We start from the raw sequence: 24,552 nt of genomic DNA, 5'->3' as shown, positions 1-24,552 counted from the left end.
TCAAGCTAGATGTCTTAAGGAGCCCTCTCAAAGAGGTGCATACAAAAAAAACCCCAGTGATTAGTAGAAAAAGTCCTTCTTCTGATATGTCTTAATAAAAATATACCCTGAGGAGAGAAATGCCAATAAATCAACACAGAGCTACCTACTTCCCAAAACTTCTGAAGAGACTGTAACAAAGGGAGGATCCTTAATTAAGCAAAGTCAACAGCTCTGCAAGCCTCTGTCAGCAAAGAATCAGACAATCCTGACCCTGGGTTGAATTCCTACTGTGATACAAAGACTTAAATGAAACTTCAGATATACTGTCAGAAAACAACACTTAAAGAAAGCAGGCAGGAAATTCTTGAGGCTTCGATACAGGTACAGCTTGGGGATTAAAACTCATTATAACCATTTATTGCCAAAATTTATTTTTCTTCTTTTTATATTGCTACAAGGGATAGGGCTAGGGTGAAAAAGACACTCAGATCAGGTTCCCTGTTTAAAGAGTTCATTAAGAAGTAAGGGTACAATCATACCATGTTATACTTTGAGTTTATGTTGTTTAAGCTCTCGCTAAATTCACTGCAAACAGATTGACCGACTGGCTGAAAAGGCAGGACAATACAGAACACAGTCTTTAAGAATACAAGGATTTGCATCTCAAAATGCTCCAACTGTACAGTCCAGGACCACTGCTGTCTAGAAAGACAGTGATGTCTGACATCAAAGCACAATTGTGTTAGAATTGCACTGCCTGAGCAAGGAGCAAGGAATAATTTACAGAGTCATGACTATAGATAGACTGCTCATTAGGCAGATTATCTGAGTTGAAATTTCAAGAACCTTTAGTAAACTATTTTTATACATGAATCAAGGACGACTCCATTAAAAAACTCCAGTGATCAAAAGAGGTCAAGGCTTTGGATTTCGCACTGCATCCTGAGCTGGTGTGTCAGCAGAGTGATGCCTTGCACTGCTGGGAGCAGCTCCCTCCCCACGCTGATCCAGAGGGAAGAGTGCCACCTGCTGAGGTCCTGCCAGCCTTCCTGCTTCAATTCTCTCATCATCTCTGTCACTCTGTCCACATCCACCCTCCTCTGCCTGTGTGATATTCCAGAGTACTTGGGGTACCATTGTGCCTTCTATCAATAGAGCTTCCCACTGTGCTGGAGTGAGTCAAGGGAGTGAGGAGACATTCAGCCTAGGAACTTCAAAGAGAATAAGATTCCCTTTTCACCTGAATCAGGCTGCGAATCTCCTGAGAACCAATCTGGCAGGAACTGTGTTTTGATTAATTATCTGTTTATCTGTACAGGGATCCTTCTTAGTGTAGGCACAACCTTGGATTAGTTTTAGTCAATTTACACAAACAAATGAAACACATTTCTTAGGATACTCAAGGAGTAAGAAAAACATGCTACAGGAATTAATATCACTAATATCAATGGAACTGTGACTTTTGCAACCATGATTGTAGAGAAGATGATAGTGAACATGAAGGATAATATCCATGTCAGTGTCTGTGCAACTTGCCAGTCCTGTGGGCATTACAGAAAGCCCAGATTTTGCTACGGCCTCAACTGCTAAAAGTCCTTTTGGTGTTTTTTCCAGATGAACTTGTGAGACATGTAACTAGCTCTGAACATACTCAAATTCATATTTAGTGTGCAGGTTGAGACACTAGATGAAACAAGGGGTCTAGAAACCAGGACCTACAAGAAAAAGTTAGATGAACCAGATTGACCTGCAGAGGGAAGGCAGAAGGCAAAGAACAAGAACATAGCATGTTCTGCATACTGGTGATGAACACAAGAATATATTTTACACTATGAAAGCATAGTAAAACTTTCTAATGATCAATGGGGTACTGAAATGTATTATTAGAACAGACTTTATAGTCTGTTAGTAGGGGTCTTAAAAAATATGTTGGAGAAACTTACATCTGGGTGACACAGGTATAGGTGGTTCTGATGCGGCAAAGGGGAATAGCCTAAAAGTCCTCTTGAGGTCTCTCAGACTGCAGTTCCTCTCTGAGGCTGTGCAAACTCTGTTTCAGTGCAAACTCACAGTCCGAGATGCAAACTCCAATTTTTTAGCTCAAGATCAAAGACATGAAAGCTCTTCTGGAAATATTCAGCCTAATTTGCAGCCTTCTGGCTAAACCCAAAATGTTCTCAAGTGAGTTGTGAATCTGAAAATTTCTATTAGGACATTTTGCTTTAAAGAAGCTCCAGACACTTTTATTTCTGGGCACTTTGGTTTTGTTAATAATTAGTTACTGTAAATTTTAATGCAATGCATGACATACCAATTTAAAGGTCATCATTATGACACATGGCTGCTTCAGATAATATATGAACTTTCTCCTACAGTGAGTTATCAGCAAACCCCATCTAACAATTAAACTCAAAATCATTCTGTGTTGAGTTCTGGGAATTTACAAAAAAAGGCCCTATGAGTGGTAGCAAGATACAAAACTTCAAATAATTTTTTTTTAAGTTGTACTTTCCTTGTGTAAGTGCACATCCTTTCACAAAGGGCTACATGCACTCCAGGAAAGGGGGTGGCAGTTGGGCAAAACTGCCTCCTCCCAGTAGAAGCACAAGAAAAAGTTGCACCTTAAGAGGGATTATCTTTGTTAAAGAGATGGGATGCACAAATTGCTCCATTCATTTGCATAAAAAATGCTTTCCCTGTGCATTGTGCCAGCCTGTGTCTCTGGTGTGTTATACATGGAAGCTCCTTCTTCCTCAGCGTGGGAAACAAGCATGAGCAGCCTACAGGCTCTCCAGAGTACAAAGAGACAGAGGCTGGTATTATGAGAGACCTTTGCACCACTGCTTAAGTGGGACCAGGGGTCTGACTCTGCCCAAGCTCTGAAATGCCACAGAAGCACTTTGTCAGCACAGGCAGGACACATTTTTAATTCTACATCTCTCGTAATATTTGAATCTCTTTGCTTTGCTCTTGCTGTGAACAACAATTATAAAAGTCAAAGGCTCCGTCTCAATCATGTGCTGTCTGATCAACATGTGAAACTGCCGGGAAAACCCTGCCTGAATAAAAATTACAGAAGTACTAACACAGAAGCCAAGATGAAGAAAATGAGTAATAGCAACTCAAAAAGAGGCATTATGATAAAATGATGACATAGAATATACTCACTCTTTGGTTTTTTTTTTTTTTTTTCATCCTGTTGTAACAAATATATCACAGGGCCAGAAAAAAGAAAATGCAAACTCCTGACCAGATGGACAGACAGGTAAGGTATGCCTGTACGTACTTCCCTGAAGAAAACTGTGCTCAACCAATCCCACAAGTAAAAATACAAGAGACAGCCTCAGAGGGTTGAACCCAGCACATTCCTGCCATTCTCATCCATGGGAGCTGGCACACTCTATCATCTATTCTTTCCTCTGACCGCTATAAAACACAGTAGAAAATTGTACTGTCACTCAGTTACATAAACTGTGTGTTGCATCTAAAAGCATAAGCCCAAAAAAACATGCAAATCAAAGAAAAGAGAGGGAAATTGTTTCCCTTTTTCACTTCACTGAGTACAAAGTTATCTGCATGGAAGTGAAGTTCTCTCTCCTTATACTTGGGTAGGCTTGATATAATTTACTGGTATGGTTTCCAATCACCTCTTGCTATGCATGCATAGAGATTCTTATTTTGACAACTTGAATCTCATATCTACAGACAAAGAGCCAGGACATTTCAGTTTGTCTTGAAGAGCAATACATTTCTGAGGCTCTGTGCTATCACTAAGTCAGCAAATGTAGTGTTTATTATTAGCAAGACTGTACTACTATGAAATGAACTTGTGTTCCTGCAAACAGTGTTATCAGAAATAAAACACTAAAGCGTTTCTGCAAAATCATCCAGTCAGAAGATCTGAAAATTAACATAACAACAAATTTCATTCTAGAGTATTTAAATTTACATATGATAAATATGTCTATAAAAGTCAAGTAGCACACAGAGGATTAGTTTGGGATGTAGATACTAATTAATCAATGCCAGCCTGCAACTCTTATTTTGTCACTACAGCTGGATCTAGAAGGCAAATCTCACTGTGTGAGTTTGGGACAGTTATAATGAAAAAGTGATTGGGCTGGCTGAGAAAAGTGCTCACTCAATAAATTTTGCTGGCAGTCTCTGCTCATGGGGTTTTGGCAAAATCACCACCAAGCCCAGCTGCTCTGCTGCTACTGCCATCCCTGGTGGACCTGCTGGATGCCCTTGCGGAGGTGGGTGACCTCTATTTTCCAACTGCTCCTGTGGTTCCTCCTTTGTTCAAAGCTTTTCTTGCAATATAAACAGACATTATCGGTTTGAACTACATAAATAGCCATGTAATGCCAAGCAATAAAAATAAGCAATTCTAACCTCCTCCCAATACAGATTTGAATTTCATATACCTTTTGAACTACATTAAATGAACTTTATTCCAAAATCACTTGGAAACCTCAATTTTACTTTATACTGTATATAAAAAAATGCATATAAATTATCTTGTCTACACCCATCAGAGAATAATTAAATGTTTTAAAATTATTTTTCAGTGGCATTTTATGAATAAGACAGCTCTTTCCTTTCCTACATAGATAGCTCAATGAATTTTAAAAATAAAATATACAAAGTATGTCCCTAGCCTCCAGGTAATCCTTATGAAAACTAAATTAAAATAATGAATTTGATGCAAAGTACTGTTTTAAAAGGATACCATTAATGTACTTTGAAATTAAATAAATATTTTCATAGATCAAGTGATTTAACCATAGCAGTTCAAAGTAAATTTAAATGCTGCATAGCTACATTAGGATTACCACCTTCAGCTGGCGGCAACATTTTTGTCAAAAAAAAAAAAAAAAAAAAAAAAAAAAAAAAAAAAGGTGCTTCGCAATTAACTAAAAAAATAAATTGTATTTGGTCTGGCTGAGATGGAGTTAATTTCCCCAAAATTAGCCCTCAATAGGACTGTGCTTTGTAGCTAGAAAGGTGTTGATAACATGGCAGTATTTTGGCTACTGCTGAGCAGCCCTTGAACAGCACCAAGGCTCTCTCCAGCCTTACCCGCTGACTCTCAAAGGCCAGTGGGCTGGGGGTGGACAAGATCTTCAGAGGGGACACAGCTGGGACAGCTAACCCAGGCTTGCCAAAGGGATATTCCGTACCATATGATGCCTACTCAGCAATAAAAGCTAAGATAAAAAAGGAGTGAGCAGGGAAGGGCCTTTGTATTTATGACATCTGTCTTCCAAACCAACCATTACATGTGCTGAACCCCTGCTTCCCTAGGCTGAACACTGGCTCCTAATGGGAAGTAGAGAATAAATATTTTGTTTTCTTTTGCTTCTGAATGCAAAACCTTTTCTTTTGCTTTATTAAAGTGCCTTTATCTTGACCCACAAGTTTTTTTTCTTTCATGTAATTTCCCCACTGAAGGAGCTGACTGTTGGGATGAGGGACAAAAAGGAAAAGAAATTAGCTATGCTGGGTTCTTACTTTTGTTAGGAGCACACTGTCCATAGCGCTGTCAAGTGCACTGGAAACAAAGCAGATGAGAAATCCTGAAGTATTATAGATATTGGAATATACAGCTCTCAGAGAGGAAAAGAGGCATCTACCCTTTACTCCCTATTGATTTTCTTTAGAGTTAGTACAAGCTCTTCCTGGGCAATAAATTCTTCCTGGGCAATGAATACCAAAAAGCTAGTTAGTCTTAAAGGAGAGAAGATTCTGTCTTACAGGAGCACTTGAATCTCAGAAATGATTGCAAGTCTAGAGTGCTCCTGGGAAAGAAGGGTGTCTCAATGTCCTCATTGTGCAGGCAGGGCAGAGGAAGAACAGGAAGGCAGCCATCCTGTTCAGAGGGACAGAAACCCACCATATGGGGATATACTCGAAGTGGGGTGGGTCACCTGACTTGACTACTTCAGCATAACACTGTCCCAGTGAGACACTGGTGAGATTAAGTACTGAACACAAGAGAAAAGGTTCTGCAAAGACAGAGCTTCAAGCTACCTGCATCTGTACTGGAGAGCTATTTTACTGACATAATTAATAGCAACGTTAAGGATAAAGAAGAAAGCAATTCACATGACTAAAGGACACAGTTTGAAATTTGTTTTTCCAAGAATAGGAATGCTGGAGTTAGCACTATTTATGAGGAAGGATGGTCTGGTAAGCAAAACCAGAGACTGTATATGGGATTCTGCTCTTGACTATGTTGCAACCAATCAGTTAGTTTTGAGACTTTGAGAAAGTCAGTGAAAACCTGATTTCTGCAAAAATTTCTCTTCTGCATGAGCAATGTAACTTTAACAAATGCATTTAGTTGAAGTATATACAAAAATCTTCAGCACCAACATGGCCAAATAATTGTGTCTTCAAACACACTACATCTTTGAGGAAAGAGAACATCGAATGCCATGCCTTCATCATACAGGTCTAGGCTTCTTACTTCATCTTCTTGCACTTTGGGGGTCATACATAGTAGCCCAGAACCAAGATGGGCATAAGAAATCTTTGCTCAGATATTGCACAAGTCTTCTTGGGGCTTTACTATCAATTTTGTCAATGGGGGGGGCAAAGTCAGAGTAAAGCATGATATGCATAATATTCACCTTGGAAAACACATCCTTCTAGATAATGGATGCAGCTGTTGCTATACATTCTACCATGAACTGATACATTTATGACTATATCCAGCAATGACAGTGAGTGAAACTTATTTTGGAGTCAGGTTTAGGCACTTGTAATCTCAGATGTAAAACTAAGACTGCTTACATATTTTGTGGAGAAATGAAGGATCAGCTCAGGGCTTATAAATATCTTAAGATCCTCAAAATTCCAAAGAATGCTAGTGAAAGTAAAAACTGTTATGAATTGTCACATGATAACCTTTTCTGCCATGGATGTTGGCAGCTATCTGATAAAAGGCTTGTCACACATGCTCACTAATGGAATCATCTCTGATCCCTGGTCGTCACAGACCAGAAATATTGAACAAGGAGCACACAGAAACACGATTCTGACTTTGCTTCAGCTGTTTTTATTTTTTAATTTCTTGGCTCTAAACATGATCAGAGGGTCAGAAAAGCATTACACTTACTACAGAGAGATAATAGCCTTAGATTACTACCTTATTAGTTTTATATTTCTAAACAATGTCAGAAGATATCAGACATCCTTGGAACCTCTGACCTAAACTGTGAAACACCATTTATAGCATCAACTAGTGTTTATCAGGAAAAAAAAAAATCCTAAAAGGAATCATAAACACTTCAGTCATGCAGATTACAAGACAGTTTTGTTCCTCATTTTCTGAATCAAGTGTCTTAGCACAGATGAACTATAGTTCACTAACAGTTTAAATGAAAGAAGCAGTTTGCCCTGCCTCATCTCCAGCCACTCTGACTCTCTCTTGCACCAGTCTGAGCAGTGAATCAGACTGAGAATCCAGACTAAAACACATCTCAAAACTGTAAAGTAATTAATTTTAACCCTGTTTATTTAATATGTTCAAGCCATTTGTCAAATCAAAGCATAAGAAATCAAAACTGTACTCCTCAACTCAAAAAGAAAACAAAATGCAAACTTAAAACAGATAAAGGATCTTTTTACCAATACATAAAGTTTTATTTTCTCGCTCGTTCCCAGATTGCATAGTGTGGAGCATACTGTGATACCTGCAAGAGCTAGTGTGTGTTTACTGATGGGTTTTTCAAATGTCCAGTAGACTCCTCTAAGTTAGACTATTGAAGTTTTCTCTGCTCAGAGCATAGAGGCAGGCACTGCCCATCAAATGCCAGATGGCAATTTATATGCCCTGGGAGGGATTTAGTTTGTCTAGCTCTAAGCACTGATGCCCTGGGCAGTCACTTCTTCAAATACTTGACCAAGAAACATCAGCACTTTCGGGGCATGTTGCATGTCAAGAAGAGACCTCCATTCTATTGACTACTTCAAGCCAAGGCATGTCTTGCTGCAGATGGGCTATTTCCTCTCCATTAATGGAAGCTATATAATGTAGACATGGATTTACAAATCCCAGCAATTGTAAGGTGAAACTTTGCTGTTTGTTTCTAAGCATGTGACTTCCCTGCCAAGTACATTTTTCCTGTAGAACCTCAAAAAGAAAGTTTCAGTGAAGCAGCCTTGGCAGGGGAAGGACAGGAGACATCAGCCCTAAACCCATGATTTGCTGTTTTATTCCACAAAATTATCATAAGAAGTGCAAGTCATAAAAACAGGCATAAAAACAGCATACCTACTGTGACAAGTTTGCCAAAGGACCATCATTGTACCTTTTAGGTTTTTGCCCTAGTTGGTATCTGTGAAAAATGTGCAGCTAACATCACTGCCTTGTATTGAGAATTGAACAACTGTGTGCTCACTAATCTCTGCATATCATTCCTGAATTGAAGCATCCCTGCTATTTCTAGAACTGCTCTCTGTTATATTTGCTAATGTCAATAATTTATGGAGTATTTGTTTCTTTAAATGCCTTCGGTATATGAGCTCCTGGGGCGTGGATACAGATAAGTTCTTCTGGACCTTCTGACTCACAAAAAATTGAAAGAGAAGAAAAATTTGATCATCAAAATACAAGAGGTCTAATCTACCTCAGTGTTACTCCCAAGTTATGTATTATAGCATCTGGATCATGGGAGTTAAAGAGCTGCAGCCTGGGTGTAACACAGAAGGAATTAGACCTTTTTTCATTTGGTCCCACCCCATTTACTATAAAAAAAGCAACTTCAGTATATCTTTTTTTAAAAATATGGAATAAGCAGTGAAAATCTGCGTATTGGAGAGATATGACAGACTAATGCAGACTGCATGCTTGGAGCTAGACATAACATTATTTGAATTTGCATGAAAAAGACCACCAAAAGCAGCACTTTGAAGGAAGTAAAATTACCAGCTCCCCTGAATGACATTTGCAAACACCAGTTTCAACATTTATTCCTAATTTAAAGCATTGTAAATTAAAAAGCAGATCACTAATTTCTCAATAAATTCTTGTCTTCAGTAGTTTTTCTAGAGTTGCTGGTGCCCTAAGAAACATTTGCACTTTCTGCATTACCCTGCTCTTAGTCCAGCATACAAAAATGTTTGGTACGATGCACAGACTGTACTTATGAGGATTCATAGAACTGCTTTTTATCATGCTAGTATTTCCTGATTTTCAACAAAAAGAAAAAAAAAAAAAAAAAGCAGACTTCAGAGAAGGAAAAAAACCCCAAAACTTAATTTCTCTGCCTTTTCTCCCACACATCACTAGGCAAACAGTATTACTGAAACACCACTTTGAAAATATTTACATAGTACTAGTGGGAAGGCAGCTAAGCTGTGATACTTCTATATGCCTGAATATTTGGCCAAGGTAAAAAACAAATAAAGTTGGCAAGTTTCTTTTTAATTAATTCTGTTATCTATTCCAACTAGAATAAGGAACAAATCAGAACAAATGTTCATGCTTTTGCAGAAATGGAAAATAGCAAACCTATTCTCCAAGGAAAGGAAATAGCTAGTGGGAAGACAATAATGTTTTCAATTAGCAAGTGAGTGAAGCCAACCTTCAAATTTCCTTTTCAGTGCACAGGAGTAGGTTCATTTAATGAAATAGAGAATTTTTATGGTGGTATGCATATCATTCTTTGGTAGATGAATATGACAGTATTCAAGATATCTTGAATGTAATAGATTTTTCTTTAATCCAAATTGCACAGATAACTTAAAATAAGGACCTTGTTCGGGGAAAGAGAGCTGCTGAGATATTGGCTTAATGTGTAAATACTACTAACACCTATTGGCTTAGGGATAGGAGGAAAAGAGGATGGCAAATGTGATGCCAATGTCTGAAAATGCCTCTGAGGTCATTTGTGGAAGAGATGCTAGTAGAACTGATACATGCGGCAGAAAACTGCCAGAAAGTATGCCTAAGAACACATGGACAGTAACACAGGATAACGGGTTAGAATAACTGGGATTTTGGAGACCAACTTCTTTGAATGATCATGCAGATACAGGCAATTTGACTGCTACACTTCCATTTCAAAAAGCTTCTGATGAATTTGACCATCAAACTCAAACTATGCTATGAAGGGGGAACTACAAAAAAGATGCCAAGAAATAAAAATGGATTTCCATTGCTACCTAAAAATGTAAAAAGAAGTGTAAAATCATTGATTATTTTCTTTTAGAGTGGAGGATATTACCTAGCAGTCTCACAGATACGTTTTCAGTACACTCACAAATGAACTGGAAAATGGAGGAATAAAAAGGGACAGAGTTTTCTGATGATAGTCAACTACAGAGGTTAATAAAAACAAAAACTGACTGCATATTGCTGCAAGAGGACCTCATGATATTGAATGATTGCAAAATAACCAGAAACATGTAAACCAATAATAAAGATAATCCTCTACAAGATGCCTGAGATTCAGTTTTTGCCAGTACAAGAATTACAGCCAAAATAATAATTCAGTAACAAATTTACAATAACAAAAAGGTGTTGTATCACCTACTCCACAACTGAACTTTGGAAATCATTGCTACGAGACACTGAATATCAAAAGAACAAATGGCAAAAGGCCAACTAGAGTAAAAAAAGACTCTTAGGGACTATTAATTATAAAAAAGCAATACAGTGTCTGTCTTCAATGTACCTGTGTGATAAATACCTCAAAGGAAGTTGAGATGGCTTACTATCTATTTACTCTGTCCTTACACTTCTCTCCTGAACATCCAACACTGGCCACTGGCAAAGAAAGGATACAGGGCTATAAGTACTTTTGATTCAACCCAGTGCAGCCACTTTTTATGTTGTATGATGATCACAAGTAATTTAAAAAAAGGGAGACAGAAACCATTTACATTTCCAAATGAAGACACTGATCCTAAAGTAGCTTACATTTAGCTATTGGGAAAGTAAATCAGAGCCTTTTAAGAAAACCTTCTGATGGATTTTGACAGACTTTGATTGCAGGCTACAGCCATCACCTTGTTTAAAAAAAGCCCCGAGTAAATATTTCTATTATTGGTTAGAAATAGGATTTAACCAAAACTCCAGAGCTGAGCATTCAGGCTTGCAGAGAATGCTGTGCTGAATTCACCATGAATTGGGCATTGCTAACCACCAAGCTAAAATTCCTAAAAGAGTACTTCTAAAATAAGGCATGAAGAAAAAGCTGTGGTAATGTCTCTGATGCCTGGAATCCATCACATCTTACCTACAGATTAATTATGCTTTAGAACTGCCTGTTTCTTTCCATTGACTATGAAGGGGATTCAAGTGACTAGTTCAGATACAGAAGTTTTCATTAGTGGTCTAAAATCAGATTAGATGAAGCCCACAGCCCTGGAGCCTCATTAACTAAAGTCCAACTTAACTTTTATCTGTATCTGCTTTGCAAACCAAACTCCTCAATGCAGTGCAATATTTGCATGAATCAAACATTTGATATGTGTGGAACAAATTATTTTGAAGAAATGCATAGACAATTTTAATGATACATAGTAAATTTTGAGGCTACTTACGTCAGATTTAGGCCGTGCTCCAGTCAACATTCGGTAAGGTAAACAATTTAGATACTGGTAGTCTCCTCTTCTATTTTTCCAAGATCCTTTTTCTTGATAATCTCCATAAAGGCCTGTCTCTACTTGAGCAGGGCACTGTAAGAGAATTTTTAAAAGCCTATAAATAAAGACAAGTCAGAAATATTTTTAATGTGAACTCTAAGATAAAAACTTTGGAATTTTATCTTTTTCCTCTGATTTTATCTTTTCCTCTGGATTTTTCTCCTCTGATGTAAGGCAGACATTTGGTTTCAATTTTTTTTTTTCTTAAAAGCACCTGCTGCATCATTTTTACACTTTGCTAAGCTAAACATCCAGCCATTATGGAAAGTAGCTTCCTTAACATCCAGTATACACAACTGGAGAACTAATCAAAAACAGTACATCTTCCTTTAACTTAAAGGAACTGAATCATTTTGTAGAAAGAGAAATGATTTTATTAAAATTATTTTTAAACTTTATTTCATGTTTATTTTTGTATATTAAACGGAGACCCAGAAAATTCCCATTTTCAAATTACAGATTCTGCACTTTTCAAATAAATTTTTCCTTATTCCCTGAAACCTGCAGAGTTCTCATTTCATTGTTCCACTCCCACACCATTTTTTAAAAGGTGGGTGTCCTAATTCTGGGCTCACACTGAATGCAGTGTCAGGATGAGTCTAACTGCACAACATTCCCTCATGTATCCTGGTTTGCCCAAGGAATAACTGTGTGAGTGAGCAAGAAGCAATACATTGTTGCAATCCAGCAGAATCCATACCACAGACAATCAGAGAAGCAGGGTCATGGGTGCACTGCAGAGCAATCCCAAGCTGTTGGGTACAATTATTCTAATCAGCCCATTTTCAGGCTCTTCCCCTTTATAAAGTGACATATGTGCTGCTGATTTTTAACAGCAACTGCCCAGTTCTCATTTAATACATTTTGTAGGGGTGTAAAATGAGGAGGCTTTGAAAAGGTGACAAAAAAATTAGTATGCAGCCCCCAAAAAGTTTGAAGACAATATACTAATGCAAAAGAATTAAATTATTAAATAAACTATAATCAAACAGGAATTCCCTGCCATTCATAAATAATAAAAGACTGAAGCACAAAAAAATGGGATTCTCATTCACAAGATTTCCTGCTTTTTCTGTAGTGAAACTGAGTAGAAGATACTAAGTGTAATGGAGCAGATATATTAAACAACATGGAAACACACTGCAGCAAGAGTGATTTATCTCTGATGTTTCATTTACAAAATGTCTGCTTCCATACTGCTAGGAAGATTTTATTTCATAGGAAAGGTACATATTTTACAGGAGTGGAACTATTGAATGTGTTTTTCCAAAACTAGCTCTTTTGTTGTTAGTACATTTAGACAGTACTGTTATTTGCACTTAAATCATGTGTTTATAGCATTGGTGAGAGAGTGTTTCAGAAAATAATTTGATTGTAGACAATTATTTTTAACATCTCCTCTAGATCAGCTACTGAGGAATCCAATCAGTGCTACTTCCTCATAATATTTGCCAACAAAAAAATGACCAGTAGCAATTTGTGGTTTACACAGTTGTAAAACAAGTCATCCCTTAGCCTTCATGTAAAAGCTATTATGTTTTAGAAAACAGCTTGAATTTTCTCACCAAAATACTGCAAAACTCTCTACTCTCACCCAATAGGTCCCATAATATTTATTCACCCAGCACATATTTTGGTTTCTTTTGTAAAAAAAAAAAATCTGTTTAAATGAGTATTATGAATAACAGATACATTCACAACAGGAAAATGCAAAGAATAAAAAATATCAAAGAATTACTTCCATGAACAGGTGAAAAATCCTTCAGTAGAAAACTGACTGGATCAACCTAGTGATTAAATTACAAAATATATTTTGTAGATACAGCATTTGCTATAAGAAATAACTCTGTCATCTGTTAAAAATTGTCCACACCCTCAAGAGAACAACTTTCAGAGAAGCAGCTCCAACAAACCATGTTCCCACTCACACAGTAGTCACCTGCTTTGGAGATTTCGAGCCTCCAAAGCCAGCCTTACATCATAATTTCTTCTGTTAGTACCCAGTTGGGGATAAAACCATATGAAGAACACTGAAGCAGTTCATTTTATAGAAGCCAAATTTACACAGTTACTAGTAAACATATGTTTGAGAAAAGCCTTCTTTTTATTCAAGTATCATGGTGACAAGAAGAAAACATTAACATTTGATACGTGTGGAACAAATTACAAACTATAGTCAGAAATATGGTAAAATTAGCATGAACTGATAGAATATAAACTACTCATACAACTTGTGTGAAAACCAGACTTATTTTTTCCACTGCAACTGTCATTTTGAGATCTGCAGTAGCTGTTTCTTCACAGTACATTTATGTTGAGATTTATGAGGATCTATCTCTTCTTTGACTAGAAAATAAAACTAAAGCCACCCATTCTGAGGCAAATTATTCATTAATCCTTAAAGCAGAGCAGATGGTTCCCTTGCTCTACAAATTCTTTTGCAGGAGACAGCAAATGGTATTCCACCATCAGTTCCACAAGAGATTTTACAAGACTCTTTTTTGGCTCTGACCTTGCTGGTCTCATCAGAAAGACTGTGTATTAAGTGTTGTGCATTAAGTGACCTGTCCAGCTTCTGCATTGAAATTGGCTCTTTAAAGGTTTAAAGGTAATTTCCAGTTTGTCAAAGAAGGCTACAATAAAACGTGGCTGACTCACATATTTGCCTGTCCACACACAACTAAAATGAAGAGATCACTTCTATCCTTTAGGGTGAGGAAGAGGTGGCTTGATAAAGAGGACTGCAACTTCTCAAATATCATATTAAATAAAACAGTAATTTTGGTGCTGGTATTGAGAACATCCTAACACTCAAGCTGAGACTTTTGGTGGGAGCATATGTCCCAGAAAAAGGGCTGTGATGAAAGTCCTGGTCTCTCTGTACTCAGAAGATGTCTTGCCACTAGGTCTCGGGAAGAGAAGTGCAAGCATCTGGGCTGCTGGTAATGACATTCTCTATGCAAACATATCTGATGATGCTGTTCTTAATTATTAAAGTTCATTTGAAAATGTCACCTATTTAGATTTTTCTGCTGTTTACATGCAATAGGATTTGAAGACGTATCCTGTGATCTTCAAGCCATCACAGTTTTTACATTAGTAGAATAGGCACAGCCATAAAATAATGGGTGTTTAGATCACTGGTTACCCGACTGTCTCACAATGGAAAGTGTTTAAACTCGGATGGCTGGGATTTCACTTTCAGACAGAAAAGCAGACTACACTGTCACTGTATTTTGACAGAAACACTGAGCATTCTCCTGCAAAAAGACAGAACACTGTCCCTTAATAGGCAAATTAATTATGAAATTAATTTAGCTGGACAGAGCTGGTTCTAACTGGCTGACACGTACAGTAAGAAAGAAATGAGAGATGGCCATGGCCATCTGTTACTAACACTCTCTCTGTAGAACTTGGAAATACAAAGTGCAAGATTCTGAACATCCCACCTAGAGAGACAGGAACATTTACATTGTGATGATCCAAAAAGATGCTTTCTTTAAGAATTTACTTTTACAAAATGAAGCAGCAGTGACAGCAAAAACATTCACAAAAGATCACCCTCCACAAACTTCAAGCCAACATTCAGAGCTGAAAATCCACACAATTCGATCTTAAGAATTGAGTTTAATCATAGCCTGAAGTAGAGAACAAATACTTCTATTTCTCATGCTGGTCATTTTACATTAATCCCTTATATAAAAACCCTTGCTCATTCAATATCATTGCTCCTTTAATTCTATTTGCCCTCAAAATAAAAGCTTGAGAAACTGTTTGTCATCAATGCATGACAGCTGTCATCACAAAATATTCTTAACTAGAGGATTGCAGCTCTAAATCAACTATTCAAAAGCAAGCAAGCAAGCAAGCAATCTAGTTGTCCTGGGTGAGGGACACTAATTCAACCCTTAATGAAGACAGTGTCTCTCCTGCTGTTATATCTTCAAATAAATATGACAAGTATTAATAGGCTACCACTTAAATTGACAGTCTGAAAACCATGAGAGCAAATATCCCTAAAAATAATTAAAAAAAAAAGGTGTACAGTGCTTTTAAGCTATCCTGACAGAAAATTTAGAAGTTTCACCCTATCAAGAGGTCTGGTTATTTGACCATTAGCTATCTAATGAAACTAGAAATTTCATTTTATTGAGAGAAAACTTCTAACTTCCCCCTTACACCTGAGCTATTTGGCCTATTCTGAAACATAACTGAAAGCTAAGGCTTGAGGAGTGTTGTAGCTAAATGTTAGAGGAGGTACCATATGACATACATAAATTCTTATCAGTTTTTTGTGCCTTTTAGAAGAGGGAGTACTGGAGGGAGAAGAGCCAGCACTCAGAGCTTCTTCAATATCTAAGTTCAACTGTTCCAGTTTCTTCATAAGCCATGACATAGAGTCTGGCCATTCAGATTCTTTTTCTGGTTGGGTCTAAAAGAAATCAAACATTTGTGAAGTCTTAAAATATTCAAGATATTTGTAACTTGAAGATGCTTATCTTCTCTTCCAGCCCCCAAGGAAAAAGCTGACCAGTTCTTTCCCTGTCCTTGAATGACATTCTTCCATTTAGAAAGCTTCAATTATCACTCCAATCCTGATGACACATATTCATAGCTGTTCTACATACTCAAATGACTTTTGTATATCTGAATGACTTTCTAACAATTCATTTTGGGTGACCCACTGCTATTTCAAGCTAAGCAGAATCGAGACTAAAACTAACGTCAGTTCAATGCCTCTTCTTAAGCCACTTCTATTTCAGCATCTCTCCACTGATTGCTTGTTGCCAACAGGAACCAGAATATCAAAGATCATAATGTGCACTGTATTATATTCCTTACTATAATTCTAGACTTGTAGAATCTCTGCCCCTATGGTGGGAACACTTTATTGGTAACTTTGTCACTAGGATGCATTTTCCTTTTTATCTGAAGAGTTTTAGTGTATAACAAAAAATGTAATCTATTGTAATGTAATTGACAAAGATGCTTTTCTTATTCCTTAGTTTCCTCAAAATCCTTTCTAGTACTCTCCTAACGCACCTTTCCATTGTAGTCCCTATGCATACTGCTGCATTATGCCTTGTTTTCATTGTTCACATGACTTCTAATGATCCACTACAAAAACCAGTCACACTGAACTCCCTGTCAACACAGGCAGCTACTGCTCCCCAGAAGTCTGTCCTGAAGCTACTTCAGTTTTTTCATCTTCCTTCCTTTCACAAACAATACATATCTTTGCACAGAAGATAATTCCATAGTGAGCATAATCAGACAAACAGTAATAATGCATTTTCATCCTGCCATAATCCTAAGAGCATCATACCAACACTCCTCAAAACCTAGGGAAGATAGATGAGTACTGTTATTACTCTTACCTGGTGAATCTTTATGGTGCTTTGTTTCTTTAGAGGGTTTCACAAGTGGAACAGAAAGATAAGTAATTGCCTCACTATTGTAGGAAGAAAACATTTACAAATAGAATCCAGGAGATTAATTCTGCTATTACACTGATATATATTATTACTAATGGAATTACTCATTTTCTCCCCAGTAACTAAGGTCCCAAATCATCAGACACTGAGTCCCATATTAGCAACAGACACACGATCCCTTCAGAGGGGCTAATATGATCTTTGTAGGGATTGTTTCAAAGCACAGAAAAATAAATACCCCAATTTTTACTTTTCCAAATCTTTATTTAGAATTTCACAATTTTTTACAACCTCTAAGTACTTCGCCTGAAATGCTGTAATAAGTGCTAAGCTGTACTTTGATTGCTTTCCATTGTCTTTCCAACTATTCCCAAGTAAACTACATGATGTTCCACAGAAAATGAGTATCAAAAGACAGTTCTCATATTGAATCCATTCTGAGTGAGATGACTTCACACAGAAAACGTGCATATTTATATATGTCCATAACAAATTTGTAAACAAAGCAAATATTTTCCTGTGGTTTTGCTTCCTCACATATTGGTCTTTCCAATACTAAAGAACACTCAAAAAAAGACTCAACAAGGGCAAGACATGGAAACCCACCCAAATTCCACAAACAATATTGTATAAATTCTGAAAAAAATCTAATATTAATGTTCTATTTCTCAACACAGTAAAAATGCAATTTATTAAAAAGGGGCTCTAAGAATATGTTTTCTTACTTAATCATAGTAAACAATTCTGAAGCAACAATCACACAGGGAAATAAGTAAAGAGTGTTTGATTTCTGTGAGCTATGCAAATATTGCTCTTGCCAGGTGACAAGCACTGAAGCTTACATTAGAAGTTTGAGTTTCTAAGTTTAACAAGATGCAGCAGCAACTTCCACATGTTGAAACAGACCACTTTCTGTTCCACGGCAGAAAAGACTGCTTTGAGGGGTGTTGGAGAGGTGTCTCTAATTTAGTATTTTCCATGGAAAATACAAAAATAAGAATTCATGAAGACTTCAAAAAATTTCTAAGGCATTCCTATTGTATGCAGCAACACACATGATATCATATTCCAATAAAAAGTACAGCTCCAAGCACAGGGATCACATTTTGCCTTTATCTTGACAAATATTTACTTACTAGAACAATACCTCCAATATTCACTAATGCTTTTTCAAACAACTCTATGAGCCAAACCCTCTTATTTTTATAAATTTCTTGTTTTAATGCTACAGAATTCAAAACACTGTCATTTCTAAAAAATACAAGTCCTAAGGAGTTTCACTGAACTATAAATCTCCTAGCATTTTCCATTCAGTTCTTTTTTTTAGTTCAGTAAGACTCTATATTGTGTCTATTAAGGGGATGAGGAAAAAGATGGGGTTTCATTATCCTTGAAGATAAAGCCAAATGGGCCTAGTTAGCAAATGCCATTCACTAATTGGAAATTTGGCACAAAAGCACCATTTGGAACAAATGCTGATTGGCTACGTATTTCAAAGGTTGCCTGAAATTCCTGCTAAACAGAAAAAACATGATGCTACTTACATTACAGCCTGCACAGTAGGACTTCTAACTGGTGAATAAATTTTGCCTAATCCATTCATGAGGAACACAGCTCCACAGTGTTCAGCCCCAGTAACTAGGTTGGACACTATCAAAGTGCTCCAAAGATCTGAGTACCAGGGTTTCCTGCCCATAGCAACTGCACAGGCAGTAGGGTCAGGGCGCCTTTGGAAGCTTTTGTGTCTTGCCCTTCAGAAGGAAAACAAATCTCACTTTAAATTATCTAGAGAATCATGGCCTGCTTTATTCACTGTTTTTTTTTTCCCTAAAAGGTTACAGGGAGAACACTCCTTTCCATGTATTCTCAAGGTCTTCTTTGTTAGAGCCATAGCCATTCAGCAATGCATAGGAACACTGTTACCTTTTAAAGAACCTTGAAAGCATAGAGACAGAAGTGCTTTACAGAAACACTTTTTACATGCTACCTTCAAACACAGAATCATATAGTTTTGAAAAGACCTTTAGGATCATCAAATCCAACCATTAACCCAGCACTGCCAAGTCTACCACTAAACCATGTCCCTCAGTGCTGCAGCTACACATCTTTTAAACACCTCCAGGGGTGGTGACTCCACCACTTCCCTGGACAGCCTGTTCCAATGCTTGACAACCCTTTCAGTGAAAAAAAAAAAAAAATCCTAACATGCAGTCTAAACCTCCCATGGTGCAAATTGGAGACCATTTACTCATGTCCTATACTAGACAGATGAGCAGTGACAGAAAGTGAGACCAGAGAATCCCTTGTCAAACAAGTGTTTTAAGGTGGAGCAACACTGTCTATGAAGATCATGGCATACCCTAGGCCAAGAACAACTTATTGGCCTTGAAAGTGAACTCCTCTGCTATATAGATTTCTCAACTCCCACATACTCATGTTAGATTAAAAAAAATTATAATCATAAAACAAGTATTATCCTCCATGGGAAATAGAAAATTAAGTGGTATGAACTTCCTAAAATCAGTTACAGATGCAGCTACTGTACTTAAGATAGCTATTGTATACAAGAATTATCTCAACAAATAAGATTTACTAAAACATATTTAACAATGAGCCAAACATAAAACTCAGTTCTATGTAGCTACTTCCTACAACAACCACAGTCTATTCTAGAACAGCTTAATGACTTTGTTACATGTACACATTCATATGTATCCAGACTCTGTATTAATTTGCATAGCTGAAATTTTATTACTACCAATAACAAATCAGAGATAAAACAAGGTGTAAAATTGTGCCCAATCATCTAAATAACGTATTTGCTCTTTTCTAACACTGAAAAGAGAATACGTTCCAGACATTCAGAGGTTAGTGCCTTTTGGACCAAAGGTTTCTGCACATTGTTTTTTAGCTTTCAAGTATTCTTCACTAATCTTATTTGGCAAAAACATCTGTGATAAAAGGCATATTTTTTTCAATGTTTGGTCATGAGGCTTATTGCAAGAGGCATAATAGCTGCCAGCAAATCTAAATTTAAACTGAAAGAATGTGGCAGAAATGAACAAGTCCATATAGAACACTCAGGGGTCAGGGTTAAGCCCGCTGCCAGACCTCATCCTATACTGGAAGCAGAAAGGCTTTCCAAGTGAAGGGTTATGAGAAAATTACACAACTCCAAATTTATCTGATAATTTGTGGCTTTCACTTCAGAACTTCAATAGGTCCAATTGTTCTGGTAATTAATGTATTATACAACTTTGGGTAGTAAATCAGTAACCACCAAGTAAAGAATACCAATACTATTTAACCCTCCTCCCTATTAAATCTGCTCAGATAAAAATTCTCTCTGATGTACAGCCTACATCTGTAAAAAATGATTTTGTGGAACAATTTCAGGGACCAAATATCATATTCTGCTCTTGCTGCATGGATGGGGCCCCTCTGTTCTTAAAAGAATCTCTGTGTAAAAGGCGGTCTCTCAGCTGCTGATGGCTTTGCCTACAGGGAATGGAGGAGGAAGCCAGACTGATTCCCAATGCAAATTCCTTAAAGAAAAAATTAGAATACAAAGAACTCTTTAATTCAAAAAATAGATTTATATGTGCCTCCTCTATTGAAGACAAAATATATCAAAAGGAATTTTCCTTAATATCCCACTATAGTGTTGCTTAAGTATTTTCAGAGCTGTTGGATGGACAACTAACTTGTGGCACCTTCATCCTGGAAATCAGGTGAGTAAACTCAGCAGTTAGCAACCTTTTCACTTTTAAGAACTGTATGGCTATATAGCTGAAATTATCAAGGAAGTCTCTTCCATCTCTCAAGTCAGCAAGAAAGGCCATGCACATATGTTTCTGGGAAAATGAAAGCTCTTCAGGGATATCACATAAAATTCAGACTGGGTCCTTCTGATCCCCAAAACATTCACCTAAGATAGGCTGTAAAGACCTTAGCAGTTTTGCAGAAGAAAAGCTACATAAATACTAACATGAAGATATGTGTTAATATATTTTAAAGGAAACACCATTTCCAAGACGAATAATTTTTCCTTAAACTTATTACACTTCTTAAATATGTCTGTGTATGGAGCTTTGATTTTCATTCCTGTCCAGACACTTTCTTTTTGTTGCTTTCCTGCCTGAAGGCTGCTGCCTCAAGCTACTGATTTCTTCAGACAAGTTTTCAGAAGTGACACAAGCCATTCGTGTATGAATGATGAAACTTGCTGTATTTTTTGATGCTCTAGAGCGAACTAAATTGAATTTTAAACACATTTAAGGTTGTTTCTGGCTTTTCTGCATTTTCCCTTAGAGTGGCCCCACACACCTACCTTAGTTTTTTCATTAAGCTCAATTGTGCATTTCTATGACCTTATGTGTCTGTATTTAAGCACACCACTATGTCTTTGTCTATGTCTTTGAACAATTAATACAGTAAAATATAAAAAATACTGTGGAAATAATAACTTCAAGATATAGTACAATAAGAATATTGGATGTTTTGGATTTTTTTTATGATTAACAGGTGAACACATGGGAGAAAATAGAACCCAAAGAAGACATGAGAAAATAATGTAACATAACCCTGACTTCATTACATGTGTTTGACTACTTAACTTTTCAAAGTCAAAATAGCTCAGAAATGGACTAAATACTTTTTTAGAACTGCTTTTAATCTTTCAGACAAATCTTTCAGAAAATTGGAAATTTTAATATTTAATTTGCATTCAACACATTGATCTTGCATGGTGATAATGTCCATCATATGAAAGAAAACAAAATTCTGAAGTCCTGTGTATCTTTTAAGGGTTCTTTCATTAGTTTTAAAGGTTCATTGCTCTAAGCTAGGAGGGACAGGACAGAATGCCTTGTATCAATGGAATCTTCCAAATACTAACTAAGTTTATGGAAAATTTCATAGATGAAACCCAAGCTAATTCCTGGGACTGAAGGCCACAAACTGTATCAGCATGGTGTTTCACCCAAGACAAGAGTGAAATTGGAAGGGGAGAAGAAAGGAATTTAGTTGAAGACAAGGCTTGGGGCAAAACATTCTGGAAACCAGTTCCACACTGCTGCAGAAGTTTTAAAGTGCAGAAATGCAGACAGTCTAATACGAAATTTCTGTTGCAGCTTCGTTTTGTTTCTAGCAAAAGTAACTAATTTTGTATTGAACTTCTCATTAAAAATAAAACCTAAAAAACAATAACAACTTAAAATGGCACTGTTGGGGTGTGTTTTCAGTTTCCCCATATTATGGTTACTCCCTCTCCCCCTCTTTATGTTACATGGTCCATCCCTCCTTCTCCTCCTCCCCTTTCGCCTGTCAGTCTTCTCACTCCCCACCCCTGTTATGTGACTTTGGGCTGAGTCATCCCCCTGACCCCACCCCAGGGCTTGTCTGTCACCCTGAGGCCTCTCCCTTCTATCCAGAACCTTCCAGCCAGGGCCTCAGGTGATAGGCTGATCCCTGGGGACCCCTCCTTGCCTCTCACCTCATTGGACACCTTCCTTGATTGTCATTCCCTTCACTACTCCCCAGTTATTCCCCATTGGTCCCCTGTTGTTCCCTCCCTGTGTTGCCACCCCCGGTTATAATCAGCTGCAAGCTGTACCCAGTTGCCTTTTTGGGCATACCCGATGCAAGCTGAGGTGGGTCTTGTGGGCCACCAATAAACTTGGAGCAGCGGTACCCTCAGAAGGATGACTCCCGTGTCTTTGTCACTGTCGCATAGGATCCTTTACTGGTCTGGCAGAGCAGAACTCGGCTGTCACACTCCTCACCCATGGTGGTCGTAGGGGGTGGCCTTTGTGTGCCGAACACCGAGCTAGCCACAGACCAAAGAAGGCACCGCGACATGGCACCTAGTTGGTTTTAATGTCAAACTGGAATTTGCTCCAATGATTAAATTTTCCAGATTCTCAAAGCCTACAGCATCTCCATCTTCTATCAAATTATGATGTCAACACCAAATTTCACGAACAGGCTGTTTGTCAAGCCTTCACTGATGATACATGCTACAGAACTGGCACCCGAATGGCCAGACAGGCTGTCTTAATTGACATCTGCTCCTATTTCAGCACATGAATTATTCTCATGGGTTATCCCATCTTCAGCTGCTTCACAAGAGATGCCAGCTCATCATTTATCTATTCTACCATTTCCTCCACCGTGTGAAGTAGAGGAAGTGAACTGCACTTCTAGTATCCCAAACACTGATTCCAGGCAGTAGTCAAATTCCTGATATTGTCCATATTCCTTTGGTTTGGCACCATCAGCAACAGTGGTTGTATCTGCACATCACAATTAGTGACAACGAATGTCAAAGTACTTTACACACATAGGTATTGAAACAGAATTAATTTCTTCATTAAAAATTACTAATTACAGAATCCTCTCTTACCATGTCTCCCTTGAAGAATGTAACCATCTTGTGTCTGTTCACAGCAGGTATCTCTGTGCAGTGCTCCCTGACTACTAAATTCTAGGTTTCAGACTGCATTCCATGAGACTGAGGGATCTCACACTACTAAATCCACAAAAAGTTACAGCCCAGAATCAGTTAACCTACAGATCCTTCTCCACAATGTGGTTAGTTGTACCTTTCCAGATGGGGTAGGACTTAAAGAGTTTTCCTAAAATAGAGTTCTCTCTTTAAAAAACGTTATGGTTAGAGCTGCCCAGGATGTGTAAAAGCTAGGCTCAGCTTCACCTTTGGCCTCATACATTTCATATGACTTAAGGGGTAGGGATGTACTTCTGAGTGACAGAGAAGAACCAGAAGATACTGACACACCTGTAAATCATCCCAAAGAAATTAGGGAGTGCTCCTTCCAAAAGGTGGGGCAGCCCACAGCCCAACTGAAATGCATCTATGCCTATGAATATGGCATGGGAAACAAGCAAGTGGAGTTGGAAACCATGGTACAATTAGAAGACTACAACATATCAGGAAAAGAGGCTGGGACAGAACTGTATTCAAAGACTATGAGCTTTTGAAAAGAGACATGTAGGGACAGAGGGGTAGGGGTTTTGTGTTCTGTGTTAGGGAAGGGATAGATTGTGAAGAGCTGCCTCTGAAAAACAGCCACAAAAAGGTTGAGAGACTGTGGGTAAAAAATTCAAAGAAAGGACCAACAAAGGACACCTGCAGGTGGGGGTCTGATCAGGGGGAGACCAAGGTCAAGGCCTCCTGCTTCAGATACAGAAAGCATGACACTTCAACACCTCATCCTAGGAGAGGACTTCACCACCTAGGCATCTGCCAGGAAAGCAGCACAGCTAGCTGTAAGAAATCCAGGGGATACATCAAGGAAAACTTCCTGGTCCAGGTATTGGACAAAACAACCAGATGAAGAGCACTACTGGACCTGGTGCTCACCACAGTGGATGAGCTCATTAACGAGGTTAAGACTGGAGGCAGTCTAGGCTGCTGTAGACCTGGTTGTGAGTTGACAAAATCAGTGAGGTTGGAAAA

At 37.8% G+C, this 24,552-nt stretch overlaps 1 protein-coding gene across 1 annotated transcript in view; it reads right to left on the bottom strand.

Moving 5' to 3' along the window:
• STARD13 (StAR related lipid transfer domain containing 13) overlaps positions 1-24,552 on the bottom strand; it is a 286,742-nt gene that overhangs the window by 197,527 nt on the left and 64,663 nt on the right. Inside the window, exon 4 of the mRNA XM_077781433.1 lies at positions 11,539-11,673. Coding sequence (XP_077637559.1) covers positions 11,539-11,673 — 135 coding nt within the window. The remainder of the gene's footprint in view (positions 1-11,538; positions 11,674-24,552) is intronic.

Source organism: Lonchura striata, chromosome 2 (genome assembly GCF_046129695.1).
Source record: "Lonchura striata isolate bLonStr1 chromosome 2, bLonStr1.mat, whole genome shotgun sequence".
Lineage (NCBI taxonomy): Eukaryota > Metazoa > Chordata > Aves > Passeriformes > Estrildidae > Lonchura > Lonchura striata.
Note: the sequence above shows the minus strand (reverse complement) of the source record. Positions and strands in the feature narration are given on the sequence as shown.